The sequence below is a fragment of the Oncorhynchus nerka genome, linkage group LG25 (assembly GCF_034236695.1).
Source record: "Oncorhynchus nerka isolate Pitt River linkage group LG25, Oner_Uvic_2.0, whole genome shotgun sequence".
In the NCBI taxonomy this organism is placed as follows: Eukaryota; Metazoa; Chordata; class Actinopteri; order Salmoniformes; family Salmonidae; genus Oncorhynchus; species Oncorhynchus nerka.
The window spans coordinates 2,849,858-2,874,893 of record NC_088420.1 but is presented as its reverse complement, the minus strand read 5'-3'; the positions used below and the strand labels follow the sequence as shown (position 1 = coordinate 2,874,893).

The window sequence follows — 25,036 nt, the reverse complement described above, 5'->3', positions numbered from 1 at the left end:
CTAAGACAACATTACATAAAGAGGGACCTAAGACAACATTACATAGAGAGACCTAAGACAACATTACATAAAGAGGGACCTAAGACAACACTACATAAAGAGGGACCTAAGACAACATTACATAGAGAGAGCTAAGACAACACTACATAGAGAGGGAGCTAAGACAACACTACATAGAGAGACCTAAGACAACACTACATAAAGAGGGACCTAAGACAACACTACATAGAGAGACCTAAGACAACACTACATAGAGAGACCTAAGACAACACTACATAGAGACCTAAGACAACACTACATAGAGACCTAAGACAACACTACATAGAGAGACCTAAGACAACACTACATAGAGAGACCTAAGACAACACTACATAGAGACCTAAGACAACACTACATAGAGAGACCTAAGACAACACTACATAAAGAGGGACCTAAGACAACACTACATAGAGAGACCTAAGACAACACTACATAGAGAGACCTAAGACAACACTACATAGAGACCTAAGACAACACTACATAGAGAGACCTAAGACAACACTACATAGAGAGACCTAAGACAACACTACATAGAGACCTAAGACAACACTACATAGAGGGAGCTAAGACAACACTACATAGAGAGACCTAAGACAACACTACATAGAGACCTAAGACAACACTACATAGAGAGACCTAAGACAACACTACATAGAGACCTAAGACAACACTACATAGAGAGACCTAAGACAACACTACATAGAGGGAGCTAAGACAACACTACATAGAGGGAGCTAAGACAACACTACATAGAGGGAGCTAAGACAACACTACATAGAGGGACCTAAGACAACACTACATAGAGAGACCTAAGACAACACTACATAGAGGGACCTAAGACAACACTACATAGAGAGACCTAAGACAACACTACATAGAGGGAGCTAAGACAACACTACATAGAGGGAGCTAAGACAACACTACATAGAGGGAGCTAAGACAACATTACATAAAGAGAGACCTAAGACAACATTACATAAAGAGAGACCTAAGACAACATTACATAAAGAGAGACCTAAGACAACATTACATAAAGAGAGACCTAAGACAACATTACATAAAGAGGGACCTAAGACAACACTACATAAAGAGGGACCTAAGACAACACTACATAAAGAGGGACCTAAGACAACACTACATAGAGACCTAAGACAACATTACATAAAGAGAGACCTAAGACAACACTACATAGAGACCTAAGACAACACTACATAAAGAGAGACCTAAGACAACATTACATAAAGAGAGACCTAAGACAACACTACATAGAGACCTAAGACAACACTACATAGAGACCTAAGACAACACTACATAGAGACCTAAGACAACATTACATAAAGAGAGACCTAAGACAACACTACATAAAGAGAGACCTAAGACAAAATTACATAAAGAGAGACCTAAGACAACACTACATAGAGGGAGCTAAGACAACACTACATAGAGACCTAAGACAACACTACATATAGACCTAAGACAACATTACATAAAGAGAGACCTAAGACAACACTACATAAAGAGAGACCTAAGACAACACTACATAAAGAGAGACCTAAGACAACATTACATAAAGAGAGACCTAAGACAACACTACATAAAGAGAGACCTAAGACAACACTACATAAAGAGAGACCTAAGACAACACTACATAGAGGGAGCTAAGACAACACTACATAGAGGGAGCTAAGACAACACTACATAGAGAGACCTAAGACAACATTACATAGAGGAAGCTAAGACAACACTACATAGAGAGACCTAAGACAACACTACATAGAGAGACCTAAGACAACACTACATAGAGGGAGCTAAGACAACACTACATAGAGGGAGCTAAGACAACACTACATAGAGGAAGCTAAGACAACACTGCATAGAGAGACCTAAGACAACACTACATAGAGGGAGCTAAGACAACACTACATAGAGAGACCTAAGACAACACTACATAGAGGAAGCTAAGACAACACTACATAGAGGGAGCTAAGACAACACTACATAGAGAGACCTAAGACAACACTAGACAGAGACCTAAGACAACACTACATAGAGGGAGCTAAGACAAGGGGTCATGTAATAAGACAGACAGTAATGTAGTGGTATCTCTTCATGGGGTCATGTAATAAGACAGACAGTAATGTAGTGGTATCTCTTCATGGGGTCATGTAATAAGACAGACAGTAATGTAGTGGTATCTCTTCATGGGGTCATGTAATAAGACAGACAGTAATGTAGTGGTATCTCTTCATGGGGTCATGTAATAAGACAGACAGTAATGTAGTGGTATCTCTTCATGGGGGTCATGTAATAAGACAGACAGTAATGTAGTGGATAATGTTATAATATAGCATTTCGGTGTATTTAGCTTATTCAATGTGCTATTAATTTCTTGGTTTTATATTATTGGTTGTTGTTTAGCCTCTACAGGCTACACTTCCAGCCAATACATCAGACATGTTGTTTAGCCTCTACAGGCTACACTTCCAGCCAATACATCAGACATGTTGTTTAGCCTCTATAGGCTACACTTCCAGCTAACATCCAATACATCAGACATGTTGTTTAGCCTCTACAGGCTACACTTCCAGCCAATACATCAGACATGTTGTTTAGCCTCTACAGGCTACACTTCCAGCTAACATCCAATACATCAGACATGTTGTTTAGCCTCTATAGGCTACACTTCCAGCTAACATCCAATACATCAGACATGTTGTTTAGCCTCTATAGGCTACACTTCCAGCTAACATCCAATACATCAGACATGTTGTTTAGCCTCTATAGGCTACACTTCCAGCTAACATCCAATACATCAGACATGTTGTTTAGCCTCTACAGGCTACACTTCCAGCCAATACATCAGACATGTTGTTTAGCCTCTATAGGCTACACTTCCAGCCAATACATCAGACATGTTGTTTAGCCTCTATAGGCTACACTTCCATCCAATACATCAGACATGTTGTTTAGCCTCTATAGGCTACACTTCCAGCTAACATCCAATACATCAGACATGTTGTTTAGCCTCTACAGGCTACACTTCCAGCCAATACATCAGACATGTTGTTTAGCCTCTATAGGCTACACTTCCAGCCAATACATCAGACATGTTGTTTAGCCTCTACAGGCTACACTTCCAGCCAATACATCAGACATGTTGTTTAGCCTCTACAGGCTACACTTCCAGCCAATACATCAGACATGTTGTTTAGCCTCTATAGGCTACACTTCCAGCTAACATCCAATACATCAGACATGTTGTTTAGCCTCTACAGGCTACACTTCCAGCCAATACATCAGACATGTTGTTTAGCCTCTACAGGCTACACTTCCAGCTAACATCCAATACATCAGACATGTTGTTTAGCCTCTATAGGCTACACTTCCAGCTAACATCCAATACATCAGACATGTTGTTTAGCCTCTATAGGCTACACTTCCAGCTAACATCCAATACATCAGACATGTTGTTTAGCCTCTATAGGCTACACTTCCAGCTAACATCCAATACATCAGACATGTTGTTTAGCCTCTACAGGCTACACTTCCAGCCAATACATCAGACATGTTGTTTAGCCTCTATAGGCTACACTTCCAGCCAATACATCAGACATGTTGTTTAGCCTCTATAGGCTACACTTCCATCCAATACATCAGACATGTTGTTTAGCCTCTATAGGCTACACTTCCAGCTAACATCCAATACATCAGACATGTTGTTTAGCCTCTACAGGCTACACTTCCAGCCAATACATCAGACATGTTGTTTAGCCTCTATAGGCTACACTTCCAGCCAATACATCAGACATGTTGTTTAGCCTCTACAGGCTACACTTCCAGCTAACATCCAATACATCAGACATGTTGTTTAGCCTCTACAGGCTACACTTCCAGCTAACATCCAATACATCAGACATGTTGTTTAGCCTCTATAGGCTAAACTTCCAGCCAATACATCAGACATGTTGTTTAGCCTCTATAGGCTACACTTCCAGCCAATACATCAGACATGTTGTTTAGCCTCTACAGGCTACACTTCCATCCAATACATCAGACATGTTGTTTAGCCTCTATAGGCTACACTTCCAGCCAATACATCAGACATGTTGTTTAGCCTCTACAGGCTACACTTCCAGCTAACATCCAATACATCAGACATGTTGTTTAGCCTCTATAGGCTACACTTCCAGCTAACATCCAATACATCAGACATGTTGTTTAGCCTCTACAGGCTACACTTCCAGCCAATACATCAGACATGTTGTTTAGCCTCTATAGGCTACACTTCCAGGTAACATCCAATACATCAGACATGTTGTTTAGCCTCTACAGGCTACACTTCCAGCCAATACATCAGACATGTTGTTTAGCCTCTATAGGCTACACTTCCATCCAATACATCAGACATGTTGTTTAGCCTCTATAGGCTACACTTCCAGCTAACATCCAATACATCAGACATGTTGTTTAGCCTCTACAGGCTACACTTCCAGCCAATACATCAGACATGTTGTTTAGCCTCTACAGGCTACACTTCCAGCCAATACATCAGACATGTTGTTTAGCCTCTATAGGCTACACTTCCAGCCAATACATCAGACATGTTGTTTAGCCTCTATAGGCTACACTTCCAGGTAACATCCAATACATCAGACATGTTGTTTAGCCTCTACAGGCTACACTTCCAGCCAATACATCAGACATGTTGTTTAGCCTCTATAGGCTACACTTCCATCCAATACATCAGACATGTTGTTTAGCCTCTATAGGCTACACTTCCAGCTAACATCCAATACATCAGACATGTTGTTTAGCCTCTACAGGCTACACTTCCAGCCAATACATCAGACATGTTGTTTAGCCTCTACAGGCTACACTTCCAGCCAATACATCAGACATGTTGTTTAGCCTCTATAGGCTACACTTCCAGCTAACATCCAATACATCAGACATGTTGTTTAGCCTCTACAGGCTACACTTCCAGCCAATACATCAGACATGTTGTTTAGCCTCTACAGGCTACACTTCCAGCTAACATCCAATACATCAGACATGTTGTTTAGCCTCTATAGGCTACACTTCCAGCCAATACATCAGACATGTTGTTTAGCCTCTATAGGCTACACTTCCAGCCAATACATCAGACATGTTGTTTAGCCTCTACAGGCTACACTTCCAGCTAACATCCAATACATCAGACATGTTGTTTAGCCTCTATAGGCTACACTTCCAGCCAATACATCAGACATGTTGTTTAGCCTCTACAGGCTACACTTCCAGCTAACATCCAATACATCAGACATGTTGTTTAGCCTCTACAGGCTACACTTCCAGCTAACATCCAATACATCAGACATGTTGTTTAGCCTCTACAGGCTACACTTCCAGCTAACATCCAATACATCAGACATGTTGTTTAGCCTCTACAGGCTACACTTCCAGGTTTCCAACAGCAGGTCAGTTCAGCATTCAGAGCCTTTAAGGACATTAGAATGTAATACTCCATGTGGATATTCAAAGCTAATATTGTTGTTGATATATTGTCCTGTAGAACAGAGCAGTGCGTTGTCCGAAAGCAGTTTGTATTAAAACTCTACTGGTTGTGTTGATGTTGACGATAGAAGAAGGGAATCTACTGAGTGAACTGTATGTGTTTGACAATGTGTATCGCTGCAGAGCGTCTTTAGGGAGAGACACAAGGAGAACCAGAGAGCTTCTCCGGGAGATGGGTGTGGACTTACCACCCCAGGTATTGGACAGGTACCTCCTCAGATCCCTCCTCCTCCCTACCCCCCCACCCCCACCCCCTGGTATATATCTCCCTCCCATAGATTCCTATAGAGACTTGCTGCTTGTCCTGTCCTGTTGTCATCCATAGTCCTCATAGCCACTCGTTCATTCAGACTGAGACAGGGACCAGAGGTTCATCCTGGAGTCAGTGGAGCACACAGCAGCAGCACTGCTCAACCTCAGCGCCAACATGTTGTATCTGGAGACGGGGACGCCCACGTCGTACAGCGAGGTAAGGCCCAGGGAGGAGGCTCCTACTGGGGCATCAGGGACCGCTAACATCCCCTTGGCTCCATGGAGCTTTGATGGTTGTGGGACAGATGGAATATTTGATGTCAGGCCTCAAACTGAAATACCTAATAGGACTGTTACTGCCACTTTAATATTTTATATTCCACCCCATGAAATCAGTTTGATATTTTTTGGGCTCTGAGGTTATTGGCGGAATAGGGCTCAGTGGCGCTATAGAGCTTCATTTAACAAAGGAACATGTTTTAGTAGTTAAAAACCATACGTTTTAAATCTGTCTGTGGCCCTCACAAGCAAACAGAGAAAGATGTTTTGGCGACAGATTCCTCTTTGTTTGCGTTTCGATTTAGTGGCGTTGTGTGTGCAGGGGAATGTAAACACCTGGAGTGTTTGTTGAATAGAGGAAAAGGTGCTATATGAAATGGCTGCTCTGCTCCGCTACCCTGTCCTGTTCTAATTATAATAGTTCTAGTTCCAATGGTTCTAGGTCCATTAGTTCTAATTATAATAGTTCTATTTCCATTAGTTCTAGTTCCAATAGTTCTAATTATAATCATTCTAGTTCCAATAGTTCTAATTATAATAGTTCTAGTTCCAATAGTTCTAATTATAATAGTTCTAGTTCCAATAGTTCTAGGTCCATTAGTTCTAATTATAATAGTTCTATTTCCATTAGTTCTAGTTCCAATAGTTCTAATTATAATCATTCTAGTTCCAATAGTTCTAATTATAATAGTTCTAGTTCCAATAGTTCTAATTATAATAGTTCTAGTTCCAATAGTTCTAATTATAATAGTTCTAGTTCCAATAGTTCTAATTATAATAGTTCTAGTTCCAATAGTTATAATTATAATAGTTATAGTTTCAATAGTTATAGTTCCAATAGTTCTAATTATAATAGTTCTAGTTCCAATAGTTCTAATTATAATAGTTCTAGTTCCAATAGTTCTAGTTATAATAGTTCTAGTTCCAATAGTTCTAATTATAATAGTTCTAGTTCCAATAGTTCTAGTTATAATAGTTCTAGTTCCAATAGTTCTAGTTACATCAGTGTTTTCACCTTCATCTGACAAGACTGTGAATGTTCAGTAATTATGTCATGGATAGTATTGCTTTTCTGGGATTTTACACTGATTTTGATTATCTGCTGAATTGTAAAAACACAGAACAGAATCCAAATAGATATCATGTCTGATTTATCTTCCCAAATGATCCTGTAACTTTGTGTGAATTGGTATTGTGTATAAGCCTAGTTGTGGCTTTGATAAAGATTATTCCTGTGATTCCATTTCCAGACAGAAGATAAAATGGTGGTTGATGGGTGGATCTGGAGACATGGGTTGTGATTTGATGAGCCTTGCAGAGCAGTGCTCTTTTCACGTTGTATAAGGAACAGAAAAATGTACATTTTACATGGAAACAATATAGCCTGAAATAATGTGCCATAGTTCAAGGTGGTTGAATGAAATCAGGTAAAGAATGTCAGATGTTTGTGACATTATGAAGCTAGATAGATGCATTGTAAACTTATTTGGGGTTATCCAAAATGGAGCCAAATATAATTGATGGGAAACAGAAATGTGTGATTTTTAAAGCTGTTTTGGCGGGTTTGAATTACAGGCGAGACATAGGGCGTGAAATAAGGGTCTCGTCTAAAATGACCATCTGGAAATGCGTCAAAGATTATTGATTTCGAGACAGAAGTGACACAGTAGAAAGTTCTGTTCCTGTTGACAACAACAGATAATGGTGACGGCAACTAAGTCACTGTGATTATATTCAGTATTCAGGCTTTTTGTTTATTTATGATCCTGTTCTTTCTCTGGATTATTTGTGTCAAATATCACTTTACTTTAAACAAGTAAAGTTATTTCTGTAGTGGCCGTGCTTCTACACCTGCGCTGCTTGCTGTTTGGGGGTTTTAGGCCGGGTTTCACAGCACTTTGAGACATCAGCTGATGTACGAAGGGCTTTATAAATAAATTTGATTTGATATTTTTTATTTTTATTTTTTTATATTTCTGGAATTCATAGTTTCTCATATTTTTATGACTATTGTTATCCTGATATTTTTGTAATATGCTTTTTTTGGGAGGGGTGGGGGTAGATTAACACTTCTGAACTGTGTTAATGTGATTAAACATAGAAATAATCCTATTTTATTTGTCCCATTATGTTATATGTTAAGACTACAGTCTCCTGGTGTCAATCTGCTACTCTCCACCCCTTCTAGGATGGCTGTTAGAGCTAAACAGCCCTGTCTGGTTGTTCATCTAAAAACCCACCATTCTTAGCGCTCAGGGTGTCAGTCTACCTAATACCTGACGGCTCTACTCTGCTGGTATAGGACTGGTGTCAACACACACGGTGGATGGCCGTAGATAGAGGATTTACCCAAGACCTCTGAACCCCCTTCCTGTGGGTTTTAGTCTGGGGGACAGATAACCCAACGGTCCACAGGTTTGGTTTGTAATGCTCTCACAGTCACAGATTTCTTCTGAAAAGATAGTTGGAATGGGAGGGGGGGGGTCAAATGTTTAGTTTTTTTGTAAAGAGATTTGAGTGTTTTTATGTATTTGACGGTTGAACCGTTGTGCATATTCTGTTCTTAAACAGGTGATAAGTAGGGGACTTTTCTTGTGAAGTCATAAATAAAAAGGAGTTGGTATCAAACGTCTCCGTAAGGATCACTGATGGCTTCTCAGATTTGTAAAGGGGCAGATTGCAGGTGTGGCAGGCCAACTCTTTTAAGTTTACTGAGCGGAGTTCTCTCTGTCCACCTATATCCCTTCTGTCTGTGTCCCAAAGATCCCCCTGTTACCTACATAGTGCACTAATTCTGTCATTTAGGATGCAGACTCTGGGTAAAGTATCAGGTTCCTCCCTCTTATCTTTCCAGGGAGCCTCCAGGGACATCAGGAATGGGGCGGGCCAGGCTCTGCTGTTTTAGTCCCCGCTCGTAATTGCTTTAATGGTGTGTTGTTGTAGATACAATCACCTGCTCTGCCCACCCCAGCAGGTATACAGGACTGCTTGAAAGGTTGTGAACCCTACAGGTCTGGTCATTATTGTTGCTAGAAAATATTAAAATAAAAATCCTTATCTAAACCCCAATTTGTAATAAAGACATTCCAAGTAAATGACATTAAAAAAAATATATATATATATTTGTATTGTTTATTTAACAAATGTGGTTTATTTAACAGAAACTCAGATTTGATGTGTGCAAAAATGTCTGAGCTCCTTTAGTCAATAGCTTGTAGCACCTCCATTAGCAGTGACAACTTGGAGCAAACGTCTCCTATAGCCAGTAATCAGTCTTTGACATCTGTTTCTGACCACTCCTCCTTGCAGAACTTAGCCAATTGTAGTGAGGTTTGAGGGGTGTCTGGCATGAAATTCCCGCTTCAGGTCCTGCCACAGCGTCTCGATTGGATTTAGGTGCAGGACTTTGGCCAATCCAAAACACAAATCTTCTTTCTCCTGAGCCATTCTTTGGTAGATTTGATTGAATGCTCTTTGGCTCGTTGTCTTGTTGAACGATACATTTTTGGCCCAGCTTTAGCTCCTTGACTGATGGCTTGACGTTCTGTTCCAGAATCTCCTGGTGTACCTAAGAATTCGTGGTTCCCTTGATGATGTAGAGTCATTCAGGTCCAGAGGAGGAAAAGCAGCCCCCAGATCTTGACATTCCCACCACCATGCTGGAATGTTGGGATAAGGTTCTTTGGTGGTAGGTTTTGGTGGTAGGTTCTTTTGGTGGTAGGTTCTTTTGGTGGTAGGTTCTTTTGGTGGTAGGTTCTTTTGGTGGTAGGTTCTTTTGGTGGTAGGCAGTGCTGGGTTTTCGTCAAACTTGGCGGTGTTGATTGACCAAAAAGGTCCATTTTAGCCTCATCGGTCCATAGAATGGACTTCCAGAAACATTTTTTTTAGGTTTGTCTAGGTGGTCTCCGAGACAGTTAAGACGGGCAGTTTGGTTCTTTTTTGACAGCCGAGGCTTCCTCCTAGCAACCCTCCCATGAACGGCATTTTTGATTCAGCGTTCTTCTTATTGTTGAAGCACAGTTACCCAAGATGCAGCAAGACAGGTCTGGGAGGTCTCTAGATGTTTGGGTTGGCTTTTACCCTGATGTATTATTGTTCTTGTGGCTCTTGGTGATACTTTGGAAGGACGTCCACTTCTAGGTCGAGTTGCTGTCATGTTAAAGGCTCTCCGTTTGTAAATGCTATATCCTCACAGTGGACTGATGGAGCTGAAATCTTTTTGAAATTATTTTCTATCCTTCCCCAAACTGATGTCCTCTGAGATGTCCTTTCCTCTCGGTATGGTGTGCTTTCCATTCGCCTGGATGGTTAAACACCAAACTGACCCAGGTTTCTTATCTCTCTTATCAATCCTGCCCAAACTCTTTCCTAACCATCTCTCCTTTTGATTGGTTCATTTGGTACTCAGTTATTGACCCACCTGATTTGACTTACCTACTTGATTTAACCAATGCAACTTGGGATTCACTTATTTTTGCACTTATTCATTTTATAATGTTGTTTTTCCAATACACGCATGATTTCCTCTACACCAACGTATGGTATTGGTAAGTATAAACCTGTTATGTCAGATCCAAAAGACTGGTTCTGATTTAAATGAAGTTTTCATGGTAAAGATTCCCATACTTCCAAGCAGCACTGTACATCATCCAAACCAGGCCTCCAGTCCACCCTGCTAGAGCTGTTAATGCCCCCACCCTAGACACCACACACCCCTCACCCCAGGGACCACCTCCACCCTTTAGACTGACCCAGAGACCACCTTCACCCTTCAGACTGACCCAGGGACCACCTCCACCCTTCAGACTGACCCAGGGACCACCTCCACCCTTCAGACTGACCCAGGGACCACCTCCACCCTTCAGACTGACCCAGGGACCACCTCCACCCTTCAGACTGACCCAGGAACCACCACCAACCTTCAGACGGACCTAGGGACCACCTCCACCTTTCAGACTGACCCAGGGACCACCCACACCCTTCAGACTGACCCAGGGACCACCTCCACCTTTCAAACTGACCCAGGGACCACATCCACCCTTCAGACTGACCCAGGGAACACCTTCACCCTTCAGACTGACCCAGGGACCACCTCCACCCTTCAGACTGACCTAGGGACCACCTCCACCCTTCAGACTGACCCAGGGACCAACTCCACCCTTCAGACTGACCCAGGGACCACCTCCACCCTCCAGACTGACCCAGGGACCACCTCCACCCTTCAAACTGACCCAGGGACCACATCCACCCTTCAGACGGACCCAGGGACACATCCACCCTTCAGACGGACCCAGGGACCACCTCCACCCTTCAGACTGACCCAGGGACCACCCCACCCTTCAGACTGACCCGGGGACCACCCCACCCTTCAGACTGACCCAGGGGACCCAGGGACCACATCCACCCTTCAGACTGACCCAGGGACCACCTCCACCCTTCAGACTGACCCAGGGACCACCTTCACCCTTCAGACTGACCCAGGGACCACCTCCACCCTTCAGACTGACCTAGGGACCACCTCCACCCTTCAGACTGACCCAGGGACCAACTCCACCCTTCAGACTGACCCAGGGACCACCTCCACCCTCCAGACTGACCCAGGGACCACCTCCACCCTTCAAACTGACCCAGGGACCACATCCACCCTTCAGACGGACCCAGGGACCACATCCACCCTTCAGACGGACCCAGGGACCACCTCCACCCTTCAGACTGACCCAGGGACCACCCACACCCTTCAGACTGACCCGGGGACCACCCACACCCTTCAGACTGACCCAGGGACCACAGTGCAGGTCAGAGGAGAGGCTGGAATGTATTCTCCCCTCGGGCCAGGTCTAAGGACCAGGTCCTCTTCTATTCCTCCCTGGGGCAACGGTCTCCTCTGGTTCCTGTCATTTATTGGCAGTTTTAAAGTTCTGAGGTGATCAATTGCCTCATGCTGCCTTGTATAGTAATAGCTATAAGCTATTGCAAGGAGTAGGGGTCCGATTTATTGACCTCCCCTGTCTCTGAACTTTCCCCTGGTGGTAAAGAGTTAGTAACAATAGAATAAGCAGCATCACTTTCACCAGAGAGGAAATGTTGCCAGTTAAAGTAAGCCTAATATTTGGTCATGTCAAAATAATGAATTGGGACTACTGTATCTCAGATGAATCTGATTGGTTCCAATATTTATCCTAAATAGCCCATAGAAATGCATATGGTTCCAAAACTATGGCAACTGATTCATGGAGAGAGTGGGACTAAATATAAGACTATTTTTAAACTGTCAAATCAAAACAATTTCAATGCTCATACACATAGATGTAAAATCTTAATTTGACCAGATTCTCCCAGCAGGAAAAGAATCCTACAGCAACAGGAAATGGGAATTATTGTGAGGATTATAATTCATGGACATTTGTTATAGGGGTTGATACATTTTTTAGTCAGGGTAAATCAAGTCTGACATTTTTTAGTCAGGGTAAATCAAGTCTGACATTTTTTAGTCAGGGTAAATCAAGTCTGACATTTTTTAGTCAGGGTAAATCAAGTCTGACATTCAGGGTAAATCAAGTCTGACATTTTTTAGTCAGGGTAAATCAAGTCTGACATTCAGGGTAAATCAAGTCTGACATTTTTTAGTCAGGGTAAATCAAGTCTGACATTTTTTAGTCAGGGTAAATCAAGTCTGACATTTTTTAGTCAGGGTAAATTAAGTCTGACATTTTTTAGTCAGGGTAAATTAAGTCTGACATTTTTTAGTCAGGGTAAATCAAGTCTGACATTTTAAGTCAGGGTAAATCAAGTCTTAAATTAGCATTTCCTGCATCGACAGGGTGGCCAATCGGGTGATCAAGCTAAGATCCTACAGTAGGTGTCTAGTATGTGCCAAACCAAATAGTCATGATACAACATTCACTATGAATACCAGCAGTAATGATGCTGACCTATTGAGTGAGAGCTGCTGCTGTTTGCATATGAGGAATCCCTGATATGTGTGTCTCTGCATACTCACATCATTTGGAATCCTCCTGTGGAATCGACAGGCTATCACTCTGAAGGTCAATAGGGTAGCAAGCACTCTGGCCTCGTCCACTACTTTTAACCACAGCACTATGGGCTCTCAGACAACCCTATGGGGCCCCGGTCAAAAGTAGTGCACTACATAGGGAATAGGGTCTAAAGTAGTGCACTACATAGGGAATAGGGTCTAAAGTAGTGCACTACATAGGGAATAAGGTCTAAAGTAGTGCACTACATAGGGATTAAGGTCTAAAGTAGTGCACTACATAGGGAATAGGGTCTAAAGTAGTGCACTACATAGGGAATAGGGTCTAAAGTAGTGCACTACATAGGGAATAGGTTCTAAAGTAGTGCACTACATAGGGAATAGGGTCTAAAGTAGTGCACTACATAGGGAATAGGGTCTAAAGTAGTGCACTACATAGGGAATAAGGTCTAAAGTAGTGCACTACATAGGGAATAGGGTCTAAAGTAGTGCACTACATAGGGAATAGGGTCTAAAGTAGTGCACTACATGGGGAATAGGGTCTAAAGTAGTGCACTATGTAGGGAATAGGGTCTAAAGTAGTGCACTACATAGGGAATAGGGTCTAAAGTAGTGCACTACATGGGGAATATGGTCTAAAGTAGTGCACTACATAGGGAATAAGGTCTAAAGTAGTGCACTACATAGGGAATAGGGTCTAAAGTAGTGCACTACATAGGGAATACGGTCTAAAGTAGTGCACTACATAGGGAATAGGGTCTAAAGTAGTGCACTACATAGGGAATAGGGTCTAAAGTAGTGCACTACATAGGGAATAGGGTACCATTTGGAATTTATCTAGTTTTCCCACCGGTGCTTAGATTCTGAAATGTTGACTCCAGAATCTGCCTGCCTTTTAGACAAAGAAAGACTCAAGAGACCTGGAACAGAACAGACTGCTTTCCATTTGAGCAGCAACTTTTTCACCAGCTTTATTAAAAGCTGTTGAGGACATCAAGGCCTTTTTTGATTTAGTGGGGTTGCGTCCCAAATGTCACTCTTATTTCCTATGTAGGGTGTAATATAGTGCACTGATGGCCAAAAGGAGTTGACTATAAAAGGGTGCGTGCATTGTGTTTCTGCCTGACCTCCTCCCCTAGGGGCTGGGCCTCAGAGGGCTAAGAGGCGTGCATTGTGTTTCTGCCTGACCTCCGCCCCCAGGGGCTGGGCCTCAGAGGGCTAAGAGGCGTGCATTGTGTTTCTGCCTGACCTCCGCCCCCAGGGGCTGGGCCTCAGATGGCTAAGAGGCGTGCATTGTGTTTCTGCCTGACCTCCGCCCCCAGGGGCTGGGCCTCAGAGGGCTAGGAGGCGTGCATTTTGTTTCTGCCTGACCTCCGTCCCCAGGGGCTGGGCCTCAGATGGCTAGGGCGTGCGTGCATTGTGTTTCTGCCTGACCTCCGCCCCCAGGGGCTGGGCCTCAGAGGGCTAGGAGGCGTGCATTGTGTTTCTGCCTGACCTCCGTCCCCAGGGGCTGGGCCTCAGAGGGCTAGGAGGCGTGCATTGTGTTTCTGCCTGACCTCCCCGCTGGGCCCCAGGGGGGCTGGGCCTCAGAGGGCTAGGGTGCGTGCATTGTGTTTCTGCCTGACCTCCGCCCCCAGGGGCTGGGCCTCAGAGGGCTAGGAGGCGTGCATTTTGTTTCTGCCTGACCTCCGTCCCCAGGGGCTGGGCCTCAGATGGCTAGGAGGCGTGCATTGTGTTTCTGCCTGACCTCCGCCCCCAGGGGCTGGGCCTCAGAGGGCTAGGAGGCGTGCATTGTGTTTCTGCCTGACCTCCGCCCCCAGGGGCTGGGCCTCAGAGGGCTAAGAGGCGTGCATTGTGTTTCTGCCTGACCTCCGCCCCCAGGGGCTGGGCCTCAGAGGGCTAAGAGGCGTGCATTGTGTTTCTGCCTGACCTCCGCCCCCAGGGGCTGGGCCTCAGAGGGCTAAGAGGCGTGCATTGTGTTTCTGCCTGACCTCCGCCCCCAGGGGCTGGGCCTCAGATGGCTAAGAGGCGTGCATTGTGTTTCTGCCTGACCTCCGCCCCCAGGGGCTGGGCCTCAGAGGGCTAGGAGGCGTGCATTGTGTTTCTGCCTGACCTCCGCCCCCAGGGGCTGGGCCTCAGAGGGCTAGGAGGCGTGCATTGTGTTTCTGCCTGACCTCCGCCCCCAGGGGCTGGGCCTCAGAGGGCTAGGAGGCGTGCATTGTGTTCCCAGTGGAACCTCTTAGGCCATAGTCCTGGTAGGAAGTGGAACCTCTTAGGCCATAGTCCTGGTATGAAGTGGAACCTCTTAGGCCATAGTCCTGGTATGAAGTGGAACCTCTTAGGCCATAGTCCTGGTAGGAAGTGGAACCTCTTAGCCCATAGTCCTGGTAGGAAGTGGAACCTCTTAGCCCATAGTCATGGTAGGAAGTGGGACCTCTTAGGCCATAGTCCTGGTAGGAAGTGGAACCTCTTAGGCCATAGTCCTGGTATGAAGCTGAACCTCTTAGGCCATAGTCCTGGTATGAAGTGGAACTTCTTAGGCCATAGTCCTGGTAGGAAGTGGAACCTCTTAGCCCATAGTCCTGGTAGGAAGTGGAACCTCTTAGCCCATAGTCCTGGTATGAAGTGGAACCTCTTAGGCCATAGTCCTGGTATGAAGTGGAACCTCTTAGGCCATAGTCCTGGTATGAAGTGGAACCTCTTAAGCCATAGTCCTGGTAGGAAGTGGAACCTCTTAGCCCATAGTCCTGGTAGGAAGTGGAACCTCTTAGGCCATAGTCCTGGTATGAAGTGGAACCTCTTAGGCCATAGTCCTGGTATGAAGCTGAACCTCTTAGGCCATAGTCCTGGTATGAAGTGGAACCTCTTAGGCCATAGTCCTGGTGGGAAGTGGAACCTCTTAGGCCATAGTCCTGGTATGAAGTGGAACCTCTTAGGCCATAGTCCTGGTATGAAGCTGAACCTCTTAGGCCATAGTCCTGGTATGAAGTGAATCTCATCATGGCATCTCATCCACCTCCTGTCAACTCTCCACCTGAGTGGCGTTGATGTCTGGTCACACACACCTACACACACACACCTACACCTACACACACACACACCTACACACACACACACCTACACACACACCTACACACACACACACACACACACACACACACACACACACCTACACACACACACACACTACACACACACACACACACACACACACACACACACACCTACACACACAGACACACACACACACACACACACACACCTACACACACACCTACACACACACACACCTACACACACACACACACACACAAAGTTCCAGGATACACACTAGTCCCTAATCTCTGGTGGACAGACTATGTTAACATAAATGGTAGCGTAGAGCTGTCCTGTGAGATAATGAGCAGCATTAGTTCCAGTGGTTCGGACAGATCACAGTTTCTCAGGGGTTTAGTGTCTTTCGGACGGGGAGGGGACATTTGGCCCATAGACTTGCAAAGAGAACCCTGGATCCTCATTCCATCTTTTCACTTAACACGTATCGACCCAGAACTTAATCAAGCATACGACCAATTACGCAAGATTAGTTTCCGGGTTACCCAAGATGAATGAGTCCCTAGCTGATGTCGTTAGCATAATAAGCTTATCTTAGACCATCTGATCCTAACCAGGCTAGCCTTTAGCCTGAGGCTAATCTAGCCTAGTAATCTGATCCTAACCAGGCTAGCCTTTAGCATGAGGCTAATCTAGCCAAGTGATCTGATCCTAACCAGACTAGCCTTTAGCCTGAGGCTAATCTAGCCAAGTGATCTGATCCTAACCAGGCTAGCCTTTAGCCTGAGGCTAATCTAGCCTAGTGATCTGATCCTAACCAGGCTAGCCTTTAGCATGAGGCTAATCTAGCCTAGTGATCTGATCCTAACCAGGCTTGCCTTCACCCAGAATGAATCACAAATGGCACTCCATTCTCTAAATGGTCTACTACTTTGGCCAGTCCTATGGGCACCTTATTCCTTTATATAGTGCACTAATTGGACCTTGGTCAATAGACCTTGGTCAATGTATCACTGTGAAGGAGTGTGTATCACTGTGAAGGAGTGTATATCACTGTGAAGGAGTGTATATCACTGTGAAGGAGTGTGTATCACTGTGAAGGAGTGTGTATCACTGTGAAGGAGTGTATATCACTGTGAAGGAGTGTGTATCACTGTGAAGGAGTGTGTATCACTGTGAAGGAGAGTGTATCACTGTGAAGGTGTGTGTATCACTGTGAAGGTGTGTGTATCACTGTGAAGGAGTGTGTATCACTGTGAAGGAGTGTGTATCACTGTGAAAGAGTGTGTATCACTGTGAAGGAGAGTGTATCACTGTGAAGGAGAGTGTATCACTGTGCAGGTGTGAGATAACCTCCTACTGTATGTTGGATGGAGGGTATGCTTTCTCCAGTACGGAGATATCTTCCTGTGCGTGTGTGTGTGTGTGTGTGTTCCCTTCACAATACATTTGTCTCCGGACACCTGCCCGGTCTAACCCGGGACATTGTTCCACTAGACAGGCTCTTCAGAGACCCAGTGTCATTGTTTCCAGGTGGTTGAGCGGACTGGTGGAACACAGGCCCAAATCCTAAAGGATCTCCCCTGGTGCTGTTTCTGTGTTAGGCTGAGGTTGGCTGGGATGACTTCCCTCAGGTGCTGTTTCTGTGTTAGGCTGAGGTTGGCTGGGATGACTTCCCTCAGGTGCTGTTTCTGTGTTAGGCTGAGGTTGGCTGGGATGACTTCCCTCAGGTGCTCTGTGTGTGTGTGTGTGTGTGTGTGTGTGTGTGTGTGTGTGTGTGTGTGTGTGTGTGTGTGTGTGTGTGTGTGTCACCTGGCACACAGCAAGCAGCACCTGGTGATGTGAGTGGGAGGGCGTGTGCTGGACAGCTGTGTGGGACAGGGGACCGTGCAGCCTGAAATAAACAAGGGGCCCTTGACTGCCTGTCTGTCCTGCAGAGATTAATGGGTGTCTAAAGAGACACCTCGGACTGGAATGTGCAGTTTATAAAGGGAGTGGAATGGAGGAGCAGAGTGGATAGAGCTGGAAGGAGGGAGGGAGAGGAGCAGAGTGGATAGAGCTGGAAGGAGAGGGGGAGGGGGAGAGACAGAAGGGGGGAAAGGAGGGAGGGGGGGGGGGCGAGGAGGAGGGAGAGGGGGGGGCAGGGAGGGGGGGAAGTGGGGGGGGAGACAGAAGGGGGGAAAGGAGGGAGGGAGGGAGGGAGGGGGGGGGGGAGGAGGGGGGGGGGAGGGAGGGAGAGGCAGGGAGCGGGAGGGGGGGGGCAGGGAGGCAGGGGGGGCAGGGAGGGGGATACAGAAGGGGGGGACAAGGAGGGAGGGAGACGTGGCGCAAAGTGGATAGAGCTGGGAGGAGGGAGGGAGAGGGGGAGAGGGAAGGGGAGAGGCAGGGAGGGAGGGGGAGACAGAAGGGGGGAAAGGAGGGAGGGAGGGAGATGGAGACGTGGCGCAGAGTGGATAGAACTGGGACGGCGGGGGCAAGGAGGGAGAGGGTATATCGAAGGGGGGGAGGCAGAAGGGGGAGGGAGAGGGAGACGTGGAGCAGAATGGGGAGGAAAGGAAGGAAGCTGGCTGAGGTCCAGGGAACATTCTCCCTCCTCTCAACAGGTGGCCATTTTGATTGTCAAGCTACTCCGGCTGTGTGAACCCTGTCCCCTCAGTCTCTAGATGTTGGCTCTCTTATACAGTAGTAGCTACAGTTAACTGTTTACTTGTACTGTGTATGGAAAGTCTATAAATCTAAATTTAACAACCATAATAATAGACTTCAAATACCGGTAAGAAAACAGATCTGAGTCTGATCAACAAGCCGACTGTAGAATAGGTTGAGAAATCTCACCTCAGCTAGCTGAGGAGCTGTTTCTCCAGTACAGTGACTTGTTCAACTAAATTACTGGGAAGGAGCCATTGATCTGAGGAGGCTGATCAAATCAGATTTTGTCACGTGTCAAATACAACAGGTGTAGTAGACCTTACAGTGAAATGCTGAATACAACAGGTGTAGTAGACCTCACAGTGAAATGCTGAATACAACAGGTGTAGTAGACCTCACAGTGAAATGCTGAATACAACAGGTGTAGTAGACCTCACAGTGAAATGCTGAATACAACAGGTGTAGTAGACCTCACAGTGAAATGCTGAATACAACAGGTGTAGTAGACCTCACAGTGAAATGCTGAATACAACAGGTGTAGTAGACCTCACAGTGAAATGCTGAATACAACAGGTGTAGTAGACCTTCACAGTGAAATGCTGAATACAACAGGTGTAGTAGACCTCACAGTGAAATGCTGAATACAACAGGTGTAGTAGACCTCACAGTGAAATGCTGAATACAACAGGTGTAGTAGACCTTACAGTGAAATGCTGAATACAACAGGTGTAGTAGACCTCACAGTGAAATGCTGAATACAACAGGTGTAGTAGACCTCACAGTGAAATGCTGAATACAACAGGTCGGTTGACATGGAGGGTCTACCAGAATGTGCGGGGGGGTTAGTCGGGTGACATGGAGGGTCTACCAGAATGTGCGGGGGTTAGTTGGTTGACATGGAGGGTCTACCAGAATGTGCGGGGGGGTTAGTCGGTTGACATGGAGGGTCTACCAGAATGTGCGGGGGGGTTAGTCGGGTGACATGGAGGGTCTACCAGAATGTGCGGGGGTTAGTCGGGTGACATGGGGGTTACCAGAAGTTGGTTGACATGGAGGGTCTACCAGAATGTGCGGGGGTTAGTCGGTTGACATGGAGGGTCTACCAGAATGTGACATGGAGGGTCTACCAGAATGTGGGGGTTAGTCGGTTGACATGGAGGGTCTACCAGAATGTGCGGGGGGGTTAGTCGGGTGACATGGAGGGTCTACCAGAATGTGCGGGGGGTTAGTCGGTTGACATGGAGGGTCTACCAGAATGTGCGGGGGGTTAGTCGGTTGACATGGAGGGTCTACCAGAATGTGCGGGGGGTTAGTTGGTTGACATGGAGGGTCTACCAGAATGTGCGGGGGTTAGTTGGTTGACATGGAGGGTCTACCAGAATGTGCGGGGGTTAGTCGGTTGACATGGAGAGTCTACCAGAATGTGCGGGGGGGGGGGGGGGGTTAGTCGGTTGACATGGAGGGTCTTCCAGAATGTGCGGGGTTAGTCGGGTGACATGGAGGGTCTTCCAGAATGTGCGGGGGGGTTAGTCGGGTGACATGGAGGGTCTTCCAGAATGTGCGGGGGGGTTAGTCGGGTGACATGGAGGGTCTACCAGAATGTGCGGGGGGGGTTAGTCGGTTGACATGGAGGGTCTACCAGAATGCAAACGATGCTTAATTAACCAGGAACTCTTGTTACTTTCTGTTTATTGGACATGTTGATGGAGACACTATGTTTCTAATCTACAGTATATAATATTCATTATTTATTACCTTTTTACAGGGAAGGTAAAACCCCTGATGAAGGTTATGGGCCGAAACACGTTGGTTTTTACCTTTTTTTAACAGAACTATTTTTAAAATAATTTCATCATCGACTTCAGTGTTTCTACAGCAGTGTTTCTTAAACTATGGGATCGGGGTCACAGGAGGATGGTTCTCATTTTTTGTTCTCGAGCTGAAAAAGGTTTGTAGACTATACAGTATGTCTCAGCTGACATACGAGTCCATAAATATTGCTCATATTACTGATAAGAAACAATAAGAACATTCAGTAAACACGCTTGAAGTTTATAATCTTGGCTTCTTCCAGATACTGTTGACCTGCAGAAAGAAAACCGGTATTTCTCCCTCAGTGGAGGACTCCCTCACAACAACAAAAGACACATGTTTTACAAACACGTGTGAAAAAAAAAATCACATAAACAAATTTCAGGTTAAAATATATATATATATATATCTCAGACACTTGGTTTTCACACATTTTATTTCTCACATGCTTCGTAAAAAGAAAAGCTAACAGTGAAATGCTTTACTTATGGGTAGTTTCACATGACTTTTATGCCGTGAACAAATCATGTTTATCATGTGGGGGAAAAAGAGACAGACACTTCTGTTTCACATGTGGTTTCCCAACATTTTTCATGTGATATAAATGTCATGCTTTTGTAGCTGGCGGGATTGTCTGGCCGAGGGCAAAAAAAGTCACCTCATCACGTGACCGTGCGCAACTATCCCCGTTGTCCGCTACATTTTCACGTGTGCTTTCTTTCTTGTACACTTCAATGTCAACTTTTTTTTTTTTTTTTTAACAATTTAAAACATTTTAATCACGTTTAGTGCACGATTTGCTATGATTCATCCGAAATGAATCATTTACTCAAATGAAGCTGTAATTTTAAGATTGTTAACGGATGAACTCTGACGGTGGTCATTTTAACAGGATAAATGAGGAGACTAATGGAGCGCTAACTGCTCAGTGTTTTTCACTTCTTCTAACGGTCACCAAGTATGAAGACGAGAGGCGGTAAAACTCCAAAATAAGACATCATTATTTTATTAACACACTTTAATTATTATTTTCAGGCTAAGTTACCTTTTTTACAGAATTAGCAATTCCACATGGGGACACATTGCTACTGCAACATGTTAACACCTTTTAACATGTGAGGAGAACAACCCTATTTCACGACCACATGTCAAATTCAAAATCTCATCAATGTTTCTTACATGAAATTGCAAATTTGATTTTATTTCTTTTTTACCTGTGATTTTAGTTTTTTACATGTGAACTTGCAATTCCGTGAGATTTTTCACATGTGAAACTACATACCGGATTTTCACGTGAACGTTTTTAACACATTTTACATGTGCAATTGAAATTCACATGAGGTGACAAGGTGGTGTTAACATGTGAACTTTACATTTTAATACATGTGAAATTTAAGCTCGACATGTGAAAATACGAATTTAACGTGTTTTTTTTATTTTTAATGTAAAGGGCTCTTCTCACCACCATATCTTACACAAGGCCAGGAGTTTGGCCATTGTTAGCCCCTGTTACCCGACATGTTGACACATAAACACAACTCTGCTGGTCCCTCACAGCCCTGGGCCTCTCATGCCTTATAGCAGTGTTTTATCAAACCTCTCCTCATAGCTAGTTCAGCACCTCAGCCACTCTGTCACTTTGATCAGATCCACCATTTTCATTTAACCAGCTGACAATGAACCAAGGGTAATCTGGGTAATCTGTCTTCAAACATTCATTTTTTAAAAAAAATTAAAAATAAATATGCAATCTGTGGAAATTGAGTTTCAGACTGATCTGTGAGCCCTAGACTGAAACGCTGTAACATTCTCCTGTTGCGAGTCATTTCTAGGAGACATTCCTGTGTTTGGTGTCGCCACCCCCCCTCCCCCCCCCATCTTCTCACCTCTCTCTAATCACAGGGCAACAACCTGGCCCCTTGAGCAAGGCTCTGAGGCCCTTAACCCCTAAAAACTGCTCCATGACCACCGTAACATGGCTGTTCCAACCTGTCCAACCTCTGTGTGTATTTTGGCGTGATTTGGGATAACGTGGAAGTGGGATTTTTTTTCTCCATTGGACCTTGGTGTACAATTGGTCATTTAAAGTTCTCTCTGTCTGTCCAGTCACAGTATACCAACCTGGGGCTGCTGAACAGCATGGATCAGAACATCCAAAATGGCGGCTCTACCTCCACCAGTCCCTACAACAACGACCATGTCCAGAACAACGTGTCAGCTCCTTCACCCTACGCCCAGCCCAGCTCCACCTTCGACGCCATGTCCCCCTCCCCGGCTATCCCCTCCAACACAGACTACGCCGGGACACACACCTTCGACGTCTCCTTCCAGCAGTCCTCCACAGCCAAGTCTGCCACCTGGACGGTAAGAGTTCATGTCAAATCCATAGATTTTTTTGAAGTCGATTACTTAATTTTTAAAGTGCATTTTTGCAATGAGTCTCAACACACTTTACAGATTCCCGTTAACACCAGTCACAATTGTATCTATTACCTCTAACAATGACAGATGTTCTGTTTGGGAAATGGATTCGTTCCATTTATTATCCAATTGAATGTCTACAAAAATGATGTCAAGTGACTCAACATGATTTTAGTTCACCATTATTTGTGTTGGAAGTAGAATTCTGCGATGTCTAAGGAATGGTTGATTGATGTGTTCTATCGTGGACCCACCCCAACTTTGTGAGCAAAACGTTTTAGTGGTCCCACTCTTGACAGTAAAAATAAATGTGGAGTTCATTTCATGCAATTCTACACATTTTGCCATGGGGCAGAGAGAATATTTTGCAGTTTTATAACTAATTTCATGCAATTCTACACATTTTGCCATGGGGAGGAGAAAGATATTTTAATATGATATCGGAGTGACTAAGAAAATCAATGGCGGCTCCCAGGTCGGTAATTCGACTACTACAAGTTCAGATCTGACTAGGCTAATTTACCAATGTAAACAAATGTTTTGCTGACATGGGCTAATCCAGTGACTTAACAAGAGAAATATTTAGAAATTGAACCTTGTGTATTCTACTATTCTCTCAATATGAAGTGGATTACCCCTGAAAATACAAAATATTTTTACTCTACGGCTCTGCTCTACAGTGCTCTGTCATTGTGACAATGCTATAGTGACAGTGACAGCGGAGTGCCACCTGTACACAGCTTGTTTATGTTTGCAGCCACTGTGACCATGCATACTGGTTCCGTGACCATACTTGGCTCCGTGACCATGCATACTGGTTCCGTGACCATACTTGGCTCCGTGACCATGCATACTGGCCCCGTGACCATACTGGTTCCGTGACCATACTTGGCTCCGTGACCATGCATACTGGTTCCGTGACCATGCATACTGGCTCTGTGACCATGCATACTGGCTCCGTGACCATGCATACTGGCTCTGTGACCATGCATACTTGGCTCTGTGACCATGCATACTGGCTCTGTGACCATGCATACTTGGCTCCGTGACCATGCATACTTGGCTCCGTGACCATGCATACTGGCTCTGTGACCATGCATACTGGCTCTGTGACAATGCATACTGGCTCTGTGACCATGCATACTGGCTCCGTGACCATTCATACTGGCTCCGTGACCATACTGGCTCCGTGACCATGCATACTGGTTCCGTGACCATGCATACTGGCTCTGTGACCATGCATACTGGCTCTGTGACCATGCATACTGGCTCCGTGACCATACATACTGGCTCCGTGACCATGCATACTGGTTCCGTGACCATGCATACTGGCTCTGTGACCATGCATACTGGCTCTGTGACCATGCATACTGGCTCTGTGACCATGCATACTGGCTCTGTGACCATGCATACTGGCTCCGTGACCATTCATACTGGCTCTGTGGCCATGCATACTGGCTCTGTGACCATACTGGCTCCGTGACCATGCATGCTGGCTCCGTGACCATACATACTGGCTCCGTGACCATACTGGCTCCGTGACCATGCATACTGGCTCCGTGACCATACATACTGGCTCCGTGACCATACTGGCTCCGTGACCATGCATACTGGCTCCGTGACCATGCATACTGGCTCCGTGACCATGCATACTGGCTCCGTGGTCATGCATACTGGCTCCGTGACCATGCATACTGGCTCCGTGACCATACATACTGGCTCCGTGACCATACTGGTTCCGTGACCATACATACTGGCTCCGTGACCATGCATACTGGCTCTGTGACCATGCATACTTGGCTCTGTGACCATACATACTGGCTCCGTGACCATGCATACTGGCTCCGTGACCATGCATGCTGGCTCCGTGACCATGCATGCTGGCTCCGTGACCATGCATACTGGCTCCGTGACCATACATACTGGCTCCGTGACCATGCATACTGGCTCCGTGACCATACATACTGGCTCCGTGACCATACA

The 25,036-nt window shown here is 45.3% G+C and overlaps 1 protein-coding gene across 5 annotated transcripts in view; it reads left to right on the top strand.

Moving 5' to 3' along the window:
- Nucleotides 1-25,036, top strand: part of LOC115124387 (tumor protein 63-like) — a 134,076-nt gene that overhangs the window by 54,096 nt on the left and 54,944 nt on the right. For 4 of the 5 annotated variants that reach the window (XM_065009477.1, XM_065009478.1, XM_065009476.1 and 1 more), the window contains exon 4: nucleotides 22,739-22,996. In XM_065009477.1, the coding sequence (XP_064865549.1) occupies nucleotides 22,739-22,996 (258 nt within the window). Of the gene's footprint in view, nucleotides 1-5,895; nucleotides 6,062-22,738; nucleotides 22,997-25,036 lie in introns of those variants that run through there. The other variant, XM_065009480.1, reaches the window with a different exon arrangement.